Source organism: Cupressus sempervirens, chromosome 3 (assembly GCF_028749045.1).
Source record: "Cupressus sempervirens isolate cs-2001-9-10 chromosome 3, ASM2874904v1, whole genome shotgun sequence".
Lineage (NCBI taxonomy): Eukaryota > Viridiplantae > Streptophyta > Pinopsida > Cupressales > Cupressaceae > Cupressus > Cupressus sempervirens.
Window position 1 is genome coordinate 388,505,892 of NC_143120.1, and position 20,329 is coordinate 388,526,220.

The 20,329-nt window shown below is 33.8% G+C and overlaps 1 protein-coding gene across 1 annotated transcript in view; it reads right to left on the reverse strand.

Annotated features, from left to right (window-relative positions):
- LOC149566644 (U-box domain-containing protein 44-like) overlaps nucleotides 1-15,689 on the reverse strand; it is a 44,430-nt gene extending 28,741 nt beyond the window's left edge. The window contains exons 1-2 of the mRNA XM_089819945.1: nucleotides 15,392-15,689; nucleotides 12,387-13,979 (exon numbers count right to left, since the gene is read on the reverse strand). Of these exons, the coding sequence (XP_089676071.1) occupies nucleotides 12,387-13,583 (1,197 nt within the window). The 5' untranslated portion in view covers nucleotides 13,584-13,979; nucleotides 15,392-15,689. The remainder of the gene's footprint in view (nucleotides 1-12,386; nucleotides 13,980-15,391) is intronic.
- Nucleotides 15,690-20,329: the final 4,640 nt, after the last annotated feature.

A 20,329-nucleotide genomic window follows, 5' to 3' on the forward strand; every position in this document is an offset into this window, starting at 1 on the left:
ATTTTGCCCTAAACACACATGGAAAATTGGAGCAGAGAGAGCAAGGATAGTAAGCAATGTCAAAATGAAAAATAGATATGACACTCTAGCTCAAGAACCAGAGGCTCGAAAATATAATATTCCATCAGCAAAATCTAACAATTTCGACACCCTGGTTCGGCTTCATAAAATCCGTAACGCAGTCATTGCCATCAAGCTATCAAATGATGAAATATAGAATGGAGGCAATTGCCAGAAGCTAAAAACCTGAAGAAACAAGAAATTTAGGTCTGCCACACATATCTTGGCTCTAAGTATCAATATGAAAGTGGAAGATGAGCACTTAAAGAATCAAGAAGTATTCTTCAAACAGACCAAATACGCAAAATCTGAAGAAACCCTGACAAAAAAGGATAAAACAAATAGCAGTCGTAAGTCTTCTTTCCTCTCACAAACTATCTAACGACCTGCAAAGGTCTCGAATGCAAACTGTACTGAATTAGGAAGGAAGCAACCTAACTCCCCTCTGTTCGAAAACCAAACTAATAAATGGATTTAAAAAACAGCAGATGTCCACAAACACTTTGTATATATTCCCCCTCATAAGAAGAAATAGCTTGTTCTTAACAAGCATAATGAATCTAGAAACCCTCACCCCAAAGAAATTAAACAAGTTGAATGCAAAGACGTGATTATTAGTAGCAATGAAAGTAGTGAAGCAAAATGGCGGGAATGCTCCGATCTAGGAGCATATGTGCTTTGGAATGGCTCGGAAAGATACAAAGTTAAATTGGTAAGGAATTTAGTGAAGATCTACAGTGCAAAGGTATGTAACATCACCTCTTTTGATAATCATTCCTTATATATGCAATGTCAAAATCATAGAATCAGGAATGAATTGTTAGAAATATCTAATTGTTTTTATAAAGGTCACTCAATCAAATTCATAGCATGGGAACCTAACTTTAATGATAACTGCAATAAGAAATTACAAATAGAAAAATGGATGGAATGTGCAAATTTTCCTCCAGAATTAAATGAGATTAACATAATAAGAAGAATAGGGCAATCTGTAGAAATCTGATAGGATTTGAAGCAAACCATAATAATTCAAGCAAGATCAGATTCTTAGTTTCTATGGAAGTAGAACAAACTGATCTTAAAATGAAAAAAATCATAACAAACAAATCAATGTACAATTTAAACTTCACTCACTATGAAGGAGAAATTAATGAAATAATTGAAGCAAACTTCAGAAAGGAATACACAAAGAACAATCTGAAAGACGACCTAAAAAATATCAGAAAACAGGACAAGGTAGATGACAGCAAGGAAAAAAGTAATACAAATGGCAGAGAAAGTCCAAATAACCTAGCAAGGAGGGCAAAAGAGCTTGACCAAGAAGAGCAGAGGGAAAATATAGGGAAAATAGAGGATCCAAAGAGAGGGAGATAAGCATGGATAAACAATTCACACTAGCAAAATACAAAAAATGTGAAGATTGCAGAGAAGAAAAGGAAACTCTAGAAGAAACTGAACATGCTCACTCATGAGGTCCTACTCCTACAAAATGCTCTAGAAGATCAATTCATCATAGCAGAATGTAACCACGTAGAGCATAAAGGAAAGGCAGTTAAGGGCTTAGCATCAGAAAAGAGCATAGAAAGAGCAAACAAATAGCAACAAAAGAATCAAAAGAATAGATAAACACGGAATAGAGTATGTTAGAAAGCAAGATGGAGTTAGAAATAGATAAGAACACAATTAGGGAATCAAAAAAACACATGACAAAAGAAAATAGTCTAACAGATAAGGAAGAGACAAATTCAGAAAATCAAAAACTTAGCCCAATTATACTGGCAGTAGATTCAATCCAATGGAGCAATGTGACTATCAGGAAAAAGCAAAAGAAGAGCTACAAATTTTGGTAGACACCGATCAATGGAAAGGATATATTTGACTTGGACAAGGAAGAAGAAACCAGGACGGAAAAAATGATTTCTATAGAACCTCTGGTACCAGCAGAAATAGAAACAGCACTTAAAGAAGCAAAACAGATTGACAGCCAACCAAGCACTCAGAAAGAAGATGGGAAAATCAGCAAGGGAACAACACAAGTTGGGAAGAATTTGGAATTCTGGAGGAAAAATTCCTAAGGGATGAAAGAGATGAAAATATAGGAAACAGGGAGGAAGGTAAGAATGTAGAAGAAGATACTACAATAAGCAATCAAATGATAGAGAGCTTTTAATAGAAGAAGAACAAAAAGCAGAAGCGTCAGAAGTCCCACTCAAGGTCAAAGATCAAACAAATATGGAGAACCTGGGAATATCCATGAACCAGGAAGGTTTGAAAACACCCAATTGTGGAAAACAAAAACCACAAAGAGGACAAAAATCACTGAAAGAACTAAGGGAGGCAGCAGGGCAAGTTAAGGAACAAACTAAGATAAGCGAAATACTACAAGTAGGGATGGGAAAGATCCTTCCCAAGAACCAATGAGAATAACAACATGGAATGCTAGCGGCCAAAACGCCCCTATTAAGAAACGCTTGCTTAAGCGTAACCTCACATTATTTGAATCGGAATTGATATTAATCCAAGAAACTAAATTAAGAAAAGACGAAGGAACAAAGTTAGGTCTCTAGAAAACAGAATTTAAAGAATCAAATGGAACCTTAAGTGGATTGGGAATATTGCGGAATCCTTGAAAGATCGAACTAAGAACAATAGCAACAAACTCAAATTGGATGAGATGCAAAGTCTCAAGTCTTTAAAATAACCTTCAGATCATAGTGATAAATGTATATGGGCCTACCCAAACAGCAGATAAATTAACAGTATGGAATGAGATCAGCACCTTTATAATTAAGCATCAGAATGAGAACTTTATCATTGGAGGAGATTTCAACGCAACAATAAAAAGAGAAGAAAAATATGGGGGTATTCAAACTATTTCACGAGCGACAATGGACTACAGAGAATGGGCAGAAAATAACTCACCCATAGACAAAAATGGAATATTTACATGGAATAACAGAAGAAAAGACTTCAGCTATATAGTAGAAAGGTTGGACAGATTCTTTTTCAAAGGAGACTTAAGCAGAATAGATAAAGAGATCAAGGTAGAAATACTACCACTAGCAGGTTCAGATCATTTTCCAGTAAAAATAGATATTATGTAACCATCTAAACCTACTAGAATCCTGTTTAAATATGAAAAAATGTGGTTCCTAGACAAAAATTTCATGGATAATATAAATAATTGGTGGTAAGAAGGACAAGTCCAAGGATCAAAAATGTTTTTCTTTGTATCTAAACTTAAAATGGTGAAATAAAAACAATCTAAAATGGAACAAATCACAATTCAACAATATATTTAAAGAAAAACTTGATATAGAAGAAAAGCAAGAAAAATTAAATAAAGAAGTTATTAAAAAGGGGACCGAATAATGAATCCTACACCCAAGAAAAAGAACTATCAAAACAAGAAGATATTTTAGCTAAAGAAGAAGTGTTCTGGAAACAAAAATCTCAAGAGAAATGGCTGGCAAGAGATCGAAATACGAAATACTTTCATACCAGTACCATACAACATAGAGCTATTAACAATATTTCAAAAATTAAAAACATAAAGGGAAATTTAGAAGACAATCCAGTCAAAATCGCAGAGATTTTTGTTGATTACTTTAAAGATATCCTTAATAATTATGAATCCTCTAAACGAGTAGCACAAAAGGAGATGCTGAAAGCAATTCCTAAGATTATCATAGAAGAACATAATAAAGCTCTCAATAAACATTTCTCTCTGCAAGAGATTAAAATAGCTCTTTTTCATATTAATCTGGATAAATCACCAAGACCAGATGGGTTCCAAGCATTCTTCTTCCAAAAATGTTGGGAAATTATGGGGGAAGGTTTGTGGAAAGCAATTGAAGCATCTAGAAATGGGGGGGGGGGGGGGCACTATTATCAGAAATTAATCATACATTCCTAACACTTATCCCAAAAAAGACCAAGGCTGAAGAACTAGGAGACTTTAGACCAATATCTCTTTGGAATACGATTTATAAAATCTTAGCTAAAGCTTTAGCAAACCGGCTTAAAGAATTTCTTCCTAAATTAATATTAGAAGAACAAACAAGGTTTGTCCCCAGGAGATCTGTTCTAGACGGCATCTTAATTATTCAAGAAACCATCCACTCAGCATAAAAGAATAAGGAGTCATGCATGTTATTAAAACTAGACATTCAAAAAGCATACGATAAGGCGGATTGGAGATTCCTTTGCAAAACCTTCGAAGCATTTGGATTCTCACACCAATGGATTAATATCATTTATCAGTGTATATCTACCCTGAAAATATCTCTCCTTATTAATGGGACCCTAAAAGATTTCTTTAGTATCTCTAGGGGGATCCATCAAGGTGACCCTATTTCACCCTTCCTTTTCATCATTATGGCTGAAACCTTCGGGAGAACAGTAACACTAGCACAATCTGAAAGGAAAATTAAAGGAATAAAGGTAACAGAGAATGTTGCAAATACTACACATCAGCAATTCGCTGATGACACAATATTAGATGGATTAAGCGCTAAAAAAGAAGCAGAAAACTTTAAGAAAATCTTAAACAACTACACAATAGCATCGGGGCAGAAAATTAATGCAGAAAAATCAGAAATCTTCTTCCTTAATAGACCATTAGAAAGAGAAGAATATATCTGCAATGAATTAAGATATAAGAAAAGAACCTTCCCGTGCAAGTATCTAGGAATATATCTGGAAAAAGGAGCAAAAAAGAATCAAGGCTGGGAACAAATATTGGAAAGAATAGATAACCATACAGAAGCATGGAAAGGAAAATGGTTAACCAAAGCTGGGAGAACAACAAAAATCAAAGCAGTTCTATCAGCAATACCCACTTACCAACTATCATGTCTTCAACAACCTAAGAATATCAATCAAAGAATAGAAACGAAATTGAGAGATTTCTTTTGAAAAGGTATAGAGGATAAAAAGAACGCAATTCTAATAATATGGGGAAAAAATTGTGGGCCTAAAGAAGCAGGGGGATTAGGTATTAAAAATCTAGAATGGTAGAATGAAGCATTAGGTGCAAAACAAGTTTGGCGGATGTATCATGAAAGAGACAGCAAATGGGCAAGAATTATGTATAATAAATATTTGAATGCAGTAGACAACATATCTTTATTGAGAACTAGGAAACCCCCCCCCCAAAGGTTCTGTAGCATGGAATTTCATGCTAAAATGCCAACCCTTGATTTTGAAATTTGTAACATGGGATTTAGGTAGAGGTGACAAAGCCCTATTCTAGGAAGATTCATGGAATAGGCACCCCCCCTCTAGATCAATCTAGCATAACAATCAACACTAAAACTATACTTAGCTCAGTTTGGGGAACCAAGGTTGGGGATTATATCCTATATGATCCCTCTAATGTAGAAGCCCAATGGAGATGGAAATCACTAGACAACAAAGGTCTAACTCCAGTAGATTAGGAGAAATTAGAATCTATTTTTAGAGAGCGCCCAATCAACTATTAGAATAGGGAAGACAAGCTCATTTGGGCAGCTTCCAAAGATGGAGTTTACAAGGTGAAGGAGGGTTACAGCCAAATAATTAATTCACAACGATAGGAAGCAATAAATGTGCCATTAAACCTATGCTAGGATCCAGCAGGGCTACCTAAAGCAAGCATCTTTCTATGGGCAGCTTCTCAAAATCGAATCCTAACAACAAATAGATTCAGAAATATGGGTTTTGAAGGCCCATCAAGATGCATCCTATGCAAAGAATACCCAGAAACCGAACAGCATCTCTTGTATCAATGTAAATATGCTAAGGAATGCTAGGAGTGGCTTAAATTTAAACTGAATTGGACTGCCCCACTCTCAGGGATGTGGCAAGACCACCTGACAGGGTGGCCTAAAGAGACTAATAACAAAGTAGATGGAAAACTCTGGAATATCACCCCAGCTATCCTAGCATGGGAGATATGGAAGGAAAGAAACAGACGGATCTTCAATGGTGAAGAACTCAAAGCTTCATCTCTCTTTAACAAGATTGAAGCAAGTATCACTTAAGTTATAAACTGCAATCTTAGAAAAACGACAAAAGAAGAAGGTTCTTTTTCAGAATGGGATGCAGAAATGAAAAAGAATTGGCAACATCTAATTAATCCACCTCTCATTTATATAAAAAAAGAATAGTATAGCCAGAAGAGAATGCAGATGGGAACCCCCACCTAAAGGATGGAAGAGACCTAATTTCGATGGAGCCTCAAGAGGGAACCCGGGGGTAGCAAGAATCGGGTGTATAATTAGGGCAGAATTCGAAAACTGAATCATGAAACGAGCTAAGCCCCTGGGAATAGCTTCGAACAATATAGCGGAATTAGAAGCAGTACATGAAAGACTAAAACAAAGTATTAAATTAAAAATCAAAAAGATTATTATCGAAGGAGATTCTCAAATCATCCTTAATGCTCTTAGAAAAGGGAAAATCCCTAATTGGATATTGAATTCAAAACTTGAAAAAACCATAGATCTTTTGGATAAATTTGAAGAGGTAAGATTTAATCACATATACAGATAAGGTAATATAGAAGATGACCTATTGGCTAACAAAGGAATAAACGGTGAGGATATTCATTTAGTTAACCAAAATCCAATTCGTTTAGGTAATCATGATTCTTAGACCCTTGTAAGCATTCTCCTTTGTAAATAGGATAAATGATTAACTCATAACATGCATATTCAGTAACAATTAATTCTTATATCTCAATTAACCCGTGACATTCTGGAACCACATTTTAATCATTAATCTTTCTCGTTGTTTGAACCTATCCCCGTATGATTTTTTGTTTTTCGTCATTGATTACGTTTTTCTAGATTTTTACTGATCACTAAGAAAGCTTCTATAAATTAGGGAGTCATATATCCTCTACATTCAGTCTGAGGTGTCTAGTTTTTGGCCAAGGTAGGTGTCAGTATGGATACAAATATTAGCCTATGTCATGCTATAGAGGTCCACACTATGGCTTTTTGAGGTAAAGTAAAGCCTGAGAGATGGAATCATTTACTCAACCACATAAACGATATGAGTAGGGTAGCCATTAGCAGAGTGATAGGTGAAGGTGTCTTTAAGTATAATTTTTCCTAGAGAACAAACATCGATATTGTAGGAACATGGATTGGATGCCTAGCTAGGGCCAAAGTTGGGAAATGGGATATTATCCGGCTCTGCTATAATGTCTTTGATCCAGTATGGTTGGTAGGTCTAGAGTAGGTTGTATCCAGTATTGATGATAAGCTCAAGATTCCCCTACCGGAACCATACATGTCTCATCCACCAGGGAGTTTTGAGTTAGCTATTGTGCCTAGACACCCCTCATTGGTCATTCGGGATAATATCCTCTCTTTTCGAGAGTGTCCTAGGATGGAAGCCAGCATTCAGTTCCTCTTACGTTGGAAAGGCATCATGGAGGATTTCTTCAAGGATTGGCTCCTGCATTATCTGCATATCTTTGATGCTTACATTCATCCGAGAGTGGATTTTGCAAATATGGAAGTTGTGGAGTTCTACCTTCCTAATTTAGACAAATCAAGCAAAGCTAGAAACACTTTTGAATTTCATCCTGGTTCAAGGGCTAAAGACCTAAAGGAAGTGACTGAATCATCATGGTTTTCTAGAAGCCGGAAGGTGGAACCTAGAGTGGCTTTTGGCCTGGCATAGATGGTTTTTTGACCTGTTTTGGTGCTTCTAGATGTCGTGGAGCCTCCTACTCATTCAGTATGTTCCAGTATTAGGGTTGCTTCCTCTGTATCTAATTCGGACTCCTTGGTTAGGGCCGTGGGGTTTTAATTACTATGTATATATGCGGATTTATGGCTTTCTGCATTCAGTCTTGGGTAGTTCCCTTGGTAGTTAGCTAGTTGTCAAATGCATTTTGGCTTTTTTGGATCCAGTCTATATATCTAGACTTTGTTGTATATCTATCTTATATTTATATAGTAAGCTTTTTGTCTGATTATTCCTTTTCCTACGGCTTTATGAATTTATCCCTCTAATTCGGGCACAGCCAATTAATTCTATTGGTTTGCTTTTTCTGAGGTGGTTAAGATCATCATTGAATTTGGTTCGACAACTTTGTTAACACTTTTTGAAATACTATAATAAAATTTCAGTATCATTTTGAAGGTAATATGGATTTGTGTAGAATTATTTTATTTTTAACCTTAACTCTAGCTTAAAACAGCCCGAATGAATCTATAGATTTTTCTTTCAATTCTATGAATAACTAATCACGTAACCAAGGTCATACTCTTTTATTTTTTACTAACAGTACTTGCTACACTTTTAACCTGTATTACTTAGTAGCAAGTGAGCAAGAAGAGACAATTTAATCAAGAAAGATAGCAGAGTTTTGCACATAAACAAAGATCAAGATGATTCTATCACCCTCACCTCTCATCCCTGTCACTGATTTGCTAACGAGGATCGCAATATTGTATTGTAATTTTGAAATGGAAATCAAGCATTGATATTGTACCCTAAATCTAAAATTGAAAGTTGGATACTGGGGTATGTCCCTTTTAAATTTGTAACATTTAACTACTACGGTCCCGAGCAAGACTGGAGGTTTTCTTCTCCGTTCTTTCCTACCAATGCTCGTTTGAACAGAGATACTCTAATGTATTTTTATTAAGTTAATATAATCAAAAGGCTTCAGTCGTTTACCGATCAAAAAAAAAATCATTACAATTTATTTGATTCATAATTTCAGCTCTAGACTAAATAGAGAAAGGAGGCATGGTAAATGAACAATTTTAAGTTTGGATACAAAACACTACCAACTTGGCTTAAACCAGTGAAAGGAATCACAAATATAACATACAATTTAGACCAGTGGATAAGAACGATTGGGTGAAATTTCATTAAGACATTTTTATAACTAACAGTTTCTAATCACTATATTATAATAATTATATTATATTTACTAGCTTTCTGATTTTTTAATGATTTTTTGTTAAAAAAAATGAAACTATATAAATTTGACAAGTTTAACCTTGATTTAAAAAATTAAATCATCTTAAATAAATATAATTTTATATTTAAGAATTTTTTTAATTAATCTTACCTTTCTTGACATAGTAGAAAAGTAAAGGGAAAAAAAGTGAAAGTTTTACAAAATCTTTCTTAAAAAATATAGAACTTAATAGTGCAAGGTGGGAAGACAAGCATGCTCAAGATACCAAGGAAGAAGGAAGTGAGAGAGGAGATTGGTCAAACCCACAAATGTTTAATTTTGAGAAAATTCAACGAGAAACGCCAAGTGAATCTCACATTCCATCCCTCATCAAGACTAAGGTTGGAAAGGTGGCTCTTGATATGAAATGGCTTCTTTAAGCTTCATCTTGAATAAACTATCTTTTGCAAAGGTGGCTCTTCTTATGAAATGGCTTCTTTAAGCTTCATCTTGAATAAACTATCTTCTACAACAAGAAATTGTGTGGACTGAAGACAAATGAAATTTTTTGTGTTGGAGGAATGTTCAACAAATTTTGATATTCATTCTTGTCTTTTGTCAACACTATTCCTTAATCCTGGTGCTAATGGAATAACCAATTTCTACAATTTTCGAAGTACCCTAACTGAAATCAACCTTATAGACCCCGAAGTTCATAAGAATGTCTCTAGGCTCTTTAGTTGACAAGATGAGGTTTGTGAGAAAGAAAGTCGACAACATTTTTCCACAAGATTTTGGAGATCTTGTTGAAAGTGCCTTCAGCACACGGGAGGATCACAGCATATGCAATAGAGTCGTTGACCTTGTTTTGGGGATATTATGAGCTTTGGCTTTCCTAAACAATCTAGTAATGTGCTTGTTGCATTACTCATTCAATTTCAAAACCTTTGTTAGGTGGGATAGATCTTGATCAATTTATTCTTGTCCAAGTGACTAGAGTCTTTAGGACATCCACTTTTATGTAGGATTTTATGAAGGCATGATGAGCTAAAGAGCCATCTACTCTTCTAAAAGAAGAGTATCCAAGAAGGGAAGTTGGTTCTTGGTTCAATTTCTTCAATGAGCTTGATATAATTAGCAATAATACTTTAGGGCTAAGTCACTAGGTTCGAATTCGAATTTGAGTTCATCAAGCATAAATTCAGATGAAATTCAACAAGGGTAAAAATTCAGAAAAAAATTGACATTAAAGTAAATTTATTTATTTTTAAATATAAGTAATATATCTACAAAAATGTCAAAATAGTTTGACGTTGCTAAATAATTAAACTAAATAAGTCAATTTTCTTTTATAATAAAATAATATTATTATAAATAACATTAATATATTAAATATCGTTAAATTTGGATGAAGTTCAGCAAGGGTAAAAATTCGCTAGAATTCAAACTTCATGGATGAAATTTGGCATATCCTGTGACTTAACTTTAGGGTAAATGGAATTATACTAATTGCTATGGTCCATGAGGTCAACAATTGTTGGTATCGTCAACTCACATCCACCATTTAGGTTTAAAGGGGAAGGATTGAGGGCTATATCTTCAAAATACCCCACAAAAAGGTAATCTATGACAAGGGATAATAGGGATCCCATGGCCACCCTATTGAATTACTTGTGGACTACTCCCTTGAAAATAAAAAACAAGGATCTAAGGTAAAGTTCAACCAAATAAGTTGTTTCATAATTGATCATATGTCTAACCAACTCAATTAAATCATTACGGGAGGATTTTGGTAAACAACAATCTAATATCAAAGCTAACCAAAATGTTGATATGATCTAAATTTTTGTCCGTGGTGAGATTGACAAAATAAGAAGTTTCCTTGATGATCTTTGATCTTTCCACATGAGAAATGATTTTAGCTAGGAAAGTTAGAATCTCGTGAGTAGGAAAATTGTGGTGTCCACAAAAGGTCTTAGAGAAATGTCAACCTTGTGAATTTTCAATGGATTGTAAATTTTGGTGATGAGGTAAGAAGTGGGCACGAGTCATTTTTTGGTGTTATCATTATAAGATGAAAGAGCAATGGTATATTTTATTCTTTTCATGACCTTGGAAATGTGGTATTGGGGCACAACTTTATAGCTTCCACTTGTTAAAGTGATTAGGCTTTTTGGAAGCATTCTTGCTTGTTCAAGATGACAGGAGTATTCCCTTTTTCGGCTTTGACAATTACATTGTCATTGTTGTCACTAGTTTCTTGAAAGTGACCGGTTCATCTTTAGGGATGGGTGGGTTTCTGCAAGTCTATGAATGACAACACAGTCTCTCCTAATAACATCATCCAAGACTTTGAGAACATTCCACTATAAGGTACTTTTAATTTTTTAATTTTGCATATTTTAATTTTTAATCTTATTTTATTAGCCATCCATATGAAATCCCAAAATCCATATAATAACAAAAAATTATATCCTTGAGACTCCATTCCCATGTTCCCCCTCCTTGAAACTTGGAGAAACACTAGTAATTACGGGTGATCGTCTTTGAAGGTTGCTTGAAGAAGCTAAAACAAGGAAAAACCATGGAATCCCTTGATTAAAGAACGTGTTACCTGCTTTGATTTTGTTTATGACATTCTACTTTTTCCTATTAATTTTAAGAGTCAAAAAAATACAACAGCTTCTTGGTTTCGATCAAGGTGCCTCAGGATGACAAATCAATAACGACAAATCCAATGTCATGTTCATCAGCCTTATAGCTGCTGAAAAGCATAAAAAACTCCAACATATTGATAGAAAAGTTATGACTACTTAAACTACACAAGGCTTGCTCTATCACATCAAAAATAGACGCAACACATTCACACTAGATATGACAGTTCTAACCATCAATTAGAATACCAGCAAGCTATTTGTGACAATTATTCTTTCAAAGAAAGCGGCTTAAATATATCTTACAATCACTCCAATGGTTATCTCTCTACGCATGAAATAGGTTTCTTACTTCACAACTTATTTGAATGCTATCAAAACAACCAAAACAGTACTGCAGAATACAATTAGTAGTTTTGCTATTTGCAGACAACATTGTGTAGATTTAATTGACCTTGTATCCTTGAAAATAAATATCTGTAAACTATCTTACCAGTGAATGTGTAGAAAAAAATTGCATGAGGTCTAAAAAAGCCTCCAAGTGAACATATACTTGCACTAATTAGGTTTGCTATTAGTCTGCTAGGGAACATCTAGTTTTTCCTAGGTGACATTTATTTCTAAAATTATAATTATTAACTGATAATAAATGGAATAATGCTTCAACAAAATGCTAGCTTAATACATTCAGGGTTTAATTAAGTGACAACATTGTACAACAAATGAAAATTAAACCAAGATATAAAAATGGCAGATACACTTACCTTGTACTCATCTCCCAGAGCTGCAATACTAAAGAGGATCCTAAAAATCTTTTCCTTCAATTGCGGTGCAGATGGCTTCAAAATTGCAACCAATGGCTGAATCCCATCTAAAGTTACAAGCAAGCGTTTGTATTTCAGATTAACATCTAGCAGTTGCTTCACTGTATTGACAGACTCCTCCATGTCAGTGGATGTCCCTTGAGACCTGATCTGTTGAATAGCATGCAACATTGTTTTGTGACGTTTCAAATCAAAAAACTCTTCCATGTTCTGTTTCAGCTTTAAGTTTGGAATAAGTTCAAAATTTTCCAGCTCCTTTCCTGTATTTGGGCAAATTGTGTTACCTCCTTCAAACCACTTAAGAATGGCAGATCTCTCATAAGTATAGCCAGCTTCTGCTAGCATTACTGGATCTTCCATTATTTGTTTTGTAATAGGACAGAAAAAGGAACTTGGAATTGCTAAATCGTTGGCTGAAAAAGGTGGTACCAATAGGTTGACATCTGGAAGAACTGCAGGATTCAGTAATGTGAGGAGGCTCTGAAGTAAGAATAGCTCTTCTTCTCTTCTCTCAATCCTTGCTGTCTCTAGATCTTCCTTAAGCTCCTGTATCAATTCATTAGCCTCATAAAAGTTCATATTTAGATTGGTCGATATGGCACGCAGCAAATCTGTTGCTAAACTATCATCTGCTTGACCATTTATTAGAGCCTGAGATAATTGTTGAGCTATTTTCTCATGCTCTGGCTCCACATAGAACAAAGCTTCATTCAGCTTATTTTGCATCTCCTTAATTTGATCTTCTGTTGTTGAAGAAAGCATTGTGCTCCTCTGCAGCAACACATTCAAACACTGTACCAGTTCTCCAAAATGTTTAGTGATTTGGTCAACCAATGCATTGGATTGATAGAGGAGAAGAATACGACTACTATCCTTACAATGCTTTGTAAAAGAATATATTACTTCCAGTGCATCAGCTAGACTTTGAAGTGATGCCTGAGCCTCCAAAGATGTGGCATTAGTGAAACAGTCATCCCTTGATAGGTCCTCCAGCAGTTGCCGCAAGTCCAATAGATAATACGCCATCATTAGAAAATTGGCCTTACATACAACAATATGACTGACAAGTCCCTTTGTTTCATCTATAGATCTAAAAATCCTATTCATTATGTCTGCAGTTTCCAACTCCACCGGCATTTTGTGGAGTTCTATAAGTAAACAAACTTTGACTGCTGGACGGCCCAGTGCATCATGTCAAAGTAATATCAGAAAACAGGACAACAATGCCTCAGTTGAGAGAACCATGTTATTCTTAAAAGCCCTTAGCTGTCTTGAACTTATTCCCAGACATTGCACATGTTTCTTTTTAAGTTTCATGTATTTACAACTTTACCAGGATAACTGAATCGTCATCAGTAAAGTTCTTCTACAGTTACCCAGGACTGCATGGCCCTAATACTGCCTCGCATCGAATTCTTTCTCTGTCTTAAAGTAACAATAATTTGGATCTTCTGGATCCTTGGACAAGCTTTCTCAGAGCCTCTTAACAGCTGAATCTCAAACACTTCAGCACATTTTCTCACAATCTTGCTACTGATAAGATCAATTCGATGTTAAGAAGAACATGCCAAAAAAAATCAGGATATTAGCAGCCTTCCACAATATAAACCCCACAAGAGGAAAAATTTCCCAAAAAATCACATTAGAATATCTGTATGCAGAGGAATACTTGCATTCCACCCTCCTCAAAATATCTACTTTGATCTTGCATTTAAAAATCTTCTGTCAAATTCTGAATATCTCCATTCACTCCTAATACAGAAAAAAGTTTTTAACTCCGTCTATCCAAACATAGCACAAACACTACAATAAATGTATTGTTCAACATACATTTACACCAAACAACAGTATCATTTTTTTAGTCAAAACAACATGGAACGTATATATTGATGAAACGTTTTTTTATAACTGTCCAACCTCTGTAATGAGCCAGGAAATCACAAAAAATGATAATATTAAAATGGGTTTTGAAATTCCTTGATGTTAAGAAGCATGCCAAAACAAAATCAAGATATTAGCAGGCTTCCACAATATAAACCCTATAAGAGGAAAAAAATCCCTCAAAAAAATCACATTAGAGTATCTGTATGCGGTGGAATACTTGCATTCCATCCTCCTCAAAATATCTCCTTTGAACTTGCATTCCAAAATCTTGTGTCAAATTCTCAATATCTCCATTCACTCCTAATACAGAAACAAGTTTTGAACTCCGCCTATCCAAATATAAATTTATTGTTCAACACTATTACAAATTTATTGTTCAACATACATTTATACCAAACAAAAGTATCATGTTTTTAGTCAAAACAACATGGAACGTATATATTTATGAAGTGTTTTTCTATATCTGTCCAACCTCTGTAACGTGCCAGGAGATCACAAAAATTGATAATATTAAAATAGGTTTTGAAATTCCTTGGGGTCCAAACGGTGATGAGACATAAGAAGTGAACAACAACAGAAGCATTATATATTAGAAATTAATAGGTGTTCCAGTTATGCAACCAGTCAATATGTGGGCGGACACCTCCAACAATTGACAGCATCTTTCGCTCCAGCTATTACACCGATATCAATAACTCAATTGTTCAATCAGCAAGACCTGTATTTAATTTGATTCTCCGTTTGTGTGACTACATGAACTGAACTAAACCTCCATTGTGAAGAAAAACTTATAACTTTACCAGCATCTTGAGCTAAGTACCGTAATCAGTACTGTACATAATAAGTTGCAAACCAAGAAACCTAAGGCAAAAAGGTTTTCCGCTAAACATAAACATGGCTTCCTACCCATAAAATCCAAATTGTTCATTTCAATTTCAATTATTACAATTGAGAAACTAAAACTCAACAATTCATTTAAAACAAATTCCTTAAAAAACATTTCAAATAAAAAGTCAAAGCATTCATAACATGAACTGAAAGGAGCAAGAAAAACAACAAACCTGATCTTTTTCTCCTCATCTTTTAAAGGCAGTGGCAAAGGCAAATGAAGCCAGTCCTCCTGTGATTCATTCCATTCGTCGCAGAAATGCATAGGGTTGTAATTAACTTATTATTGTTGTTGTAGTGGGTGACAAAGGACGGATTTGCCCAGTCAAAGAAAGGAAGAATTATCATTAAGCCTACAATCTGTAGTCGTCGGTCAAGCAGGGCAATTCTAATACGAAAAATACAGTCAATTCATCGTCTTCTACGCGTTTGTAAGAACGAAAGGAATTAATTGTGTTTGCGTGGAAGTGAGTGGCGTTCAAATTAACAACAATTATTGATTAACTAAAGTAGCCTCATTTATTTTATTTTATTTTTGGTTTTTGGGTCATCCACAAACAAATTTTAGGTCCCTCATACGGGCCCACTGCCTAAACTTCTTCGACTAAGAACCCTCATTTATTGTTTTTTTAAAGAAATGCAGTAATTGATTTGTTTATTTGTTTATTTATTTATTAAATAGTGCAGAAATAAGAATAAAATAGTCCACAAAGGATGGCTAAAAGGAAAAAGTTGATCAACATGGGTCTATTAGAAAATAAATCATAAAACTAGGTACAAAATTATCCTTTCTTGAAGTTCATAAAACTAAGTACAAAATCTTTTCTTGAAGTTGCTTCGAACAAACTCCATCATTTTTGTAAAGTTGTAACAACTCTTACTTAATTGGTCAAGCTGATTGTCGAGCTTCTAATGTGCTTTAAATCCACCTTGCAGTTGAGAACATGAAAGACTAGTGTGATTTAAATAAAATTGATTTTTTTATTTATAAAAGCTAATGTCATTGAGCGAGGTCAAGTTCATCATCAAACAACCATAGATTGTGGATTGCAAAAAATAAGGTATGGGCATGTATTTTAGCCATTGATTCCATTTCTTCAGTTTTATAATTAACAAAAGAATGGAACTTATGTTCTCAAAATGCAGGCGCTACACTTAACTCGGCGAGGCAAGCACCCTTCATTCATTTTAAAACTACTATTTAAACCCTAAGAAACATCATAAAAAATATAAATTTGAAATGATGAAGGGATGGTGCCATGATGCCAAGTAATATGATTGTGCTTAATAAGTTTCCATTCCTCGAGATTCCAAGGGAGGGACAAGATTCATTTGCATCATGAGGAATTTTGTTTTGTGATAAGAGAGCTTGAAACTAGAGAATGAACAATAAAGATTAAGAGCATCCAATGTGTTAGAGATTTCTTCTTCATAATTCTCAAGGAAAAGCAAACTATCGTCAACAAAATGAGAATTCAACATAGCTAAATTACTAGGGATGTTGAAAGAACTGATTAATATCAATTTTGCACAACGCAAGAAGACCCTGTTAGCCAATAACCTGTCACAAGAGAAGAATAATGGAGATAGAAGAAAAGTTGCTCTCAAATGTGAAAAATGCATAAGAGATAATGAAAAAAGTACAATGCTCAACCTTATAAAGGTGAGATACAAACCCTAAACAAAAAAAGCTAGGTTGCACATTATTAATTAATAATTAATTAATAATGCACCTAAATGAAGCTTAAGTAACTAGAGAAATAGAAATTTATATAATTAAATCAATATGATTTAATTAATAAGCATAAACGAAAAATACTCTAATAGGTAATACCCTTGATCTTGTTCAATTGATTATACTTCTATAGCAAATGACCAAGAGCATCAATCGCGAGCATACAGAGAAAAGGAGACAAGCAATAACCTTGTCTAATAGAGATCTATAAAGGAAAGGGATTAATAAGTTCTTTATTAATTATTAGTTGAGCATTAACATTTGTAAACAATATTTAAATGTATTTGCACAACTTAGGACCAAACCCTAACCAATGCGGTATTTTGATGATAAAGCTCCAGTGCATTGTATTATATGTGTTATCAAAATCCAATTTCATAAGGAGAGCATTTTGGCTTGATTGTTGAGCCCATTCTAGATTCTTCCATCCAAGGATGAATCTCCCAAGTCAAGAAATCATGTTTGTTTCGGTCTAACAATGCTTTGTGCTACAAGTTTAATCATGGCTTCCAATGCTTTGATAATAATTTTATATAAGGTGTTAAGCAACATAATAGGTCATCATCCTGAGATAGACTCCTCATTTTTCTCCCCAGGAATGAGTTTAATAATGCTTTTATTGATATCATACCCTAAAGAACCAACCTCCATTGCCTCTAGATAGAGAAGATAAAGGTCACCTTTGATGTGGGGCTACATGGCTTGATACATTTCAATTGAAATCCTGTTAGAACCTAAAATTTTGTTTGCTTCCATAGAAAATTGGTATGTTCAAGTTCTTCAATTGAAAGGTTATAGTCTAAATATTTAGTCATTATCCATTTTTGTAGGAATATGATCTTTGACAATGTCTTCCAAAATAGATTGCACATCATGCCAATGACCATATTCCTTAAATAAAGATGCGGAGTAATTATGGAGTAGATTTTTAATGTTCTCTGGCTTAGTGTAGAGAGTGTCATTTCATCTTTGATGGCTCCATTGTCCTCATTTTTAGAGAGTTAAAGATTAATTTAGATCCCTAGTTACCTTCTTTAGCCCAATAATCTAGCCCTGGTTTTGGCACCTTGACCCTTATTCATTTTTTGAAGTTGTGCTTCTATTGTTGCAATTGAAGTCTATAAATTATGGTCAAAAGGTCTATCATTTAGTAATTTTTTATCATGTTTAAGTTTGCATTTAAAATATTTTTCTTTACGTTTATGTTGTCGTGACATTCTCCTTCCAAAGGCATGAAAAAAATCGACACATCTTGACATAACATGATTCCACCAATCTTTTTGAGATTCCCCTTCACTAGGTTTAAGAATAGAATTCCAAAGCCCAATTAAGGTAGACACATAAGAAGGATTCTTTAGCTATTAAGTAATAAGTTTTTAAAGTAACTTGTAATTGAAAAATATTTCATTTGAATTGTTTTTATTTAGTAATATTTCAATTTAGGAAGAGGATTTAATAATCTAGGAGTCAAATTTCATACACATCACTTTATTACATATCAAACTCAACTTGTTTAGAGTTTTACTATAGATAATTATTTATTTATGTTTACTTTGGGTCAAAGTCATCAATGAAAGGAATAGTATGACTTGCTTTATGGATAATCTCACTAACTGATGATTTCGAATAGTTGGTTAAAATCTAAAAAGGGCTAAAAGAAATAGTTAAGCATTGAACCTTCCAATACATAGCTATTAGAATTGATATTATTATGTTCCTAGCCACTTCATTCATATCACTTCTCTACATATCAACACGCATAGTGACCTCTCTCATCACTACTATATTTAAGATTAAAATCTCTTGAGTTTGAAGTACAATAATCAACCTTGGTTTCCCAACCACTAGTACTAGAATTGACCTAAATTTGCATTTCACCCAAAATCTAATCACTCTTGCTCTTTTATTGATCTTAAATGTACTATTTTAAGCAAAGGAACACAAGGATTTGACACATAAACAAGTGAATTGCTAAGGTTTACAAGGATTCCACCACCCAAACACAATAGTCATCATTGCAAGTAACCACAACTAATTGCATCACAAAATGATTATAATTCAACCTCTTTTTGGGTTATCATTTTGCGTATTAGTTTTTCACGTCAAGACTAGCAAATTAGTGGGGCATCCTCCGCATCTTTGTAGTTTCCCTTTCAAAATAATGTTCAGTATCTACATATTTCATTACAACTTTAAAATCTATTGACATCCAAAATTTTCTATACAAACCTTCTTTCATGTGCAAGAATTTGCTATCACTTCAACATAATGTTAGTTTTTAGAACTCCTTATGTAGTATTACCACACAATAAAAGTTTAGTGTTAAGAAACTATGTGTGATTGCATTATAATCTTTAAATGTAGTCATTAATAGAGTTTGAACAAGATAGTTGGACTCCTCCTAGCACATTAACATTGCATCTTTTGAATTTTCTTTTCACCTTCCTACTTCCTGCTATGATGTTGTTGAATTGAGCTACAAAACAAATCCTTAATCAATAACAAATTAATTATTATAAAAATATAGACAAACTTTGATGTAAGCACACATATACAAAATCACATACATGGTAAATGAATATTTGTGATTGGACCAAAACAATGTTTATCATTCCTACAAACTAATACCAAAAATTTTGTAGAGAGATAACCACATGTATGCAATATTTCATAAATGTACTAGAACATGTATGCAATATTGTATAGATATACTAACACATGTATGCATCATTTGTAAATATGTAATGGTGTTGTAAACAAGAAGATCAAATTTTAAAAGTGGAAAATAAAATAGAAACACAATTATTACTATTTAAAAACTAGTTTTAACCTCATGATTGAGAAAATAATATAACTTGAATAACTAAAAAAAGAATGAAGTTATCAAATTTGAATCTCATGGTGAAATACATTTTCTCCCAAAGATATGGGATGTAGTTTATCAAAATATTTACATTTGATTATTGAAAAAGGATGATTAGTATGTGTTAGATAACTGAGAGGGGGGTGAATCAGTTTTGTCCAGTTATTCTACAAGTCTTTCAATCACTTTAATACTAACTCAACTCCACAAACTTTATTAGAAATAGCTCAGTGATCACATTCAACTTCACAATTCAATCTTATGATCTATTTAATTCAAATTGTTATCTCATTGTTTCTATTATTACCAATTATCAAAAATATAACTTGGCTTTTGCCTTATTGTTGCCTAGCTTTTGCTTAACTATTACCGAGTTGTAGTAGTAAGTAAATACCATGAAAATCAACTTGCAACATTAAAAAAACCACACATTTGACACCATGATTTAACATGGAAACCCTATAAAGAGAAACACCACATGGGATCAACAGCCCAAATAATTTCACTCTTTCA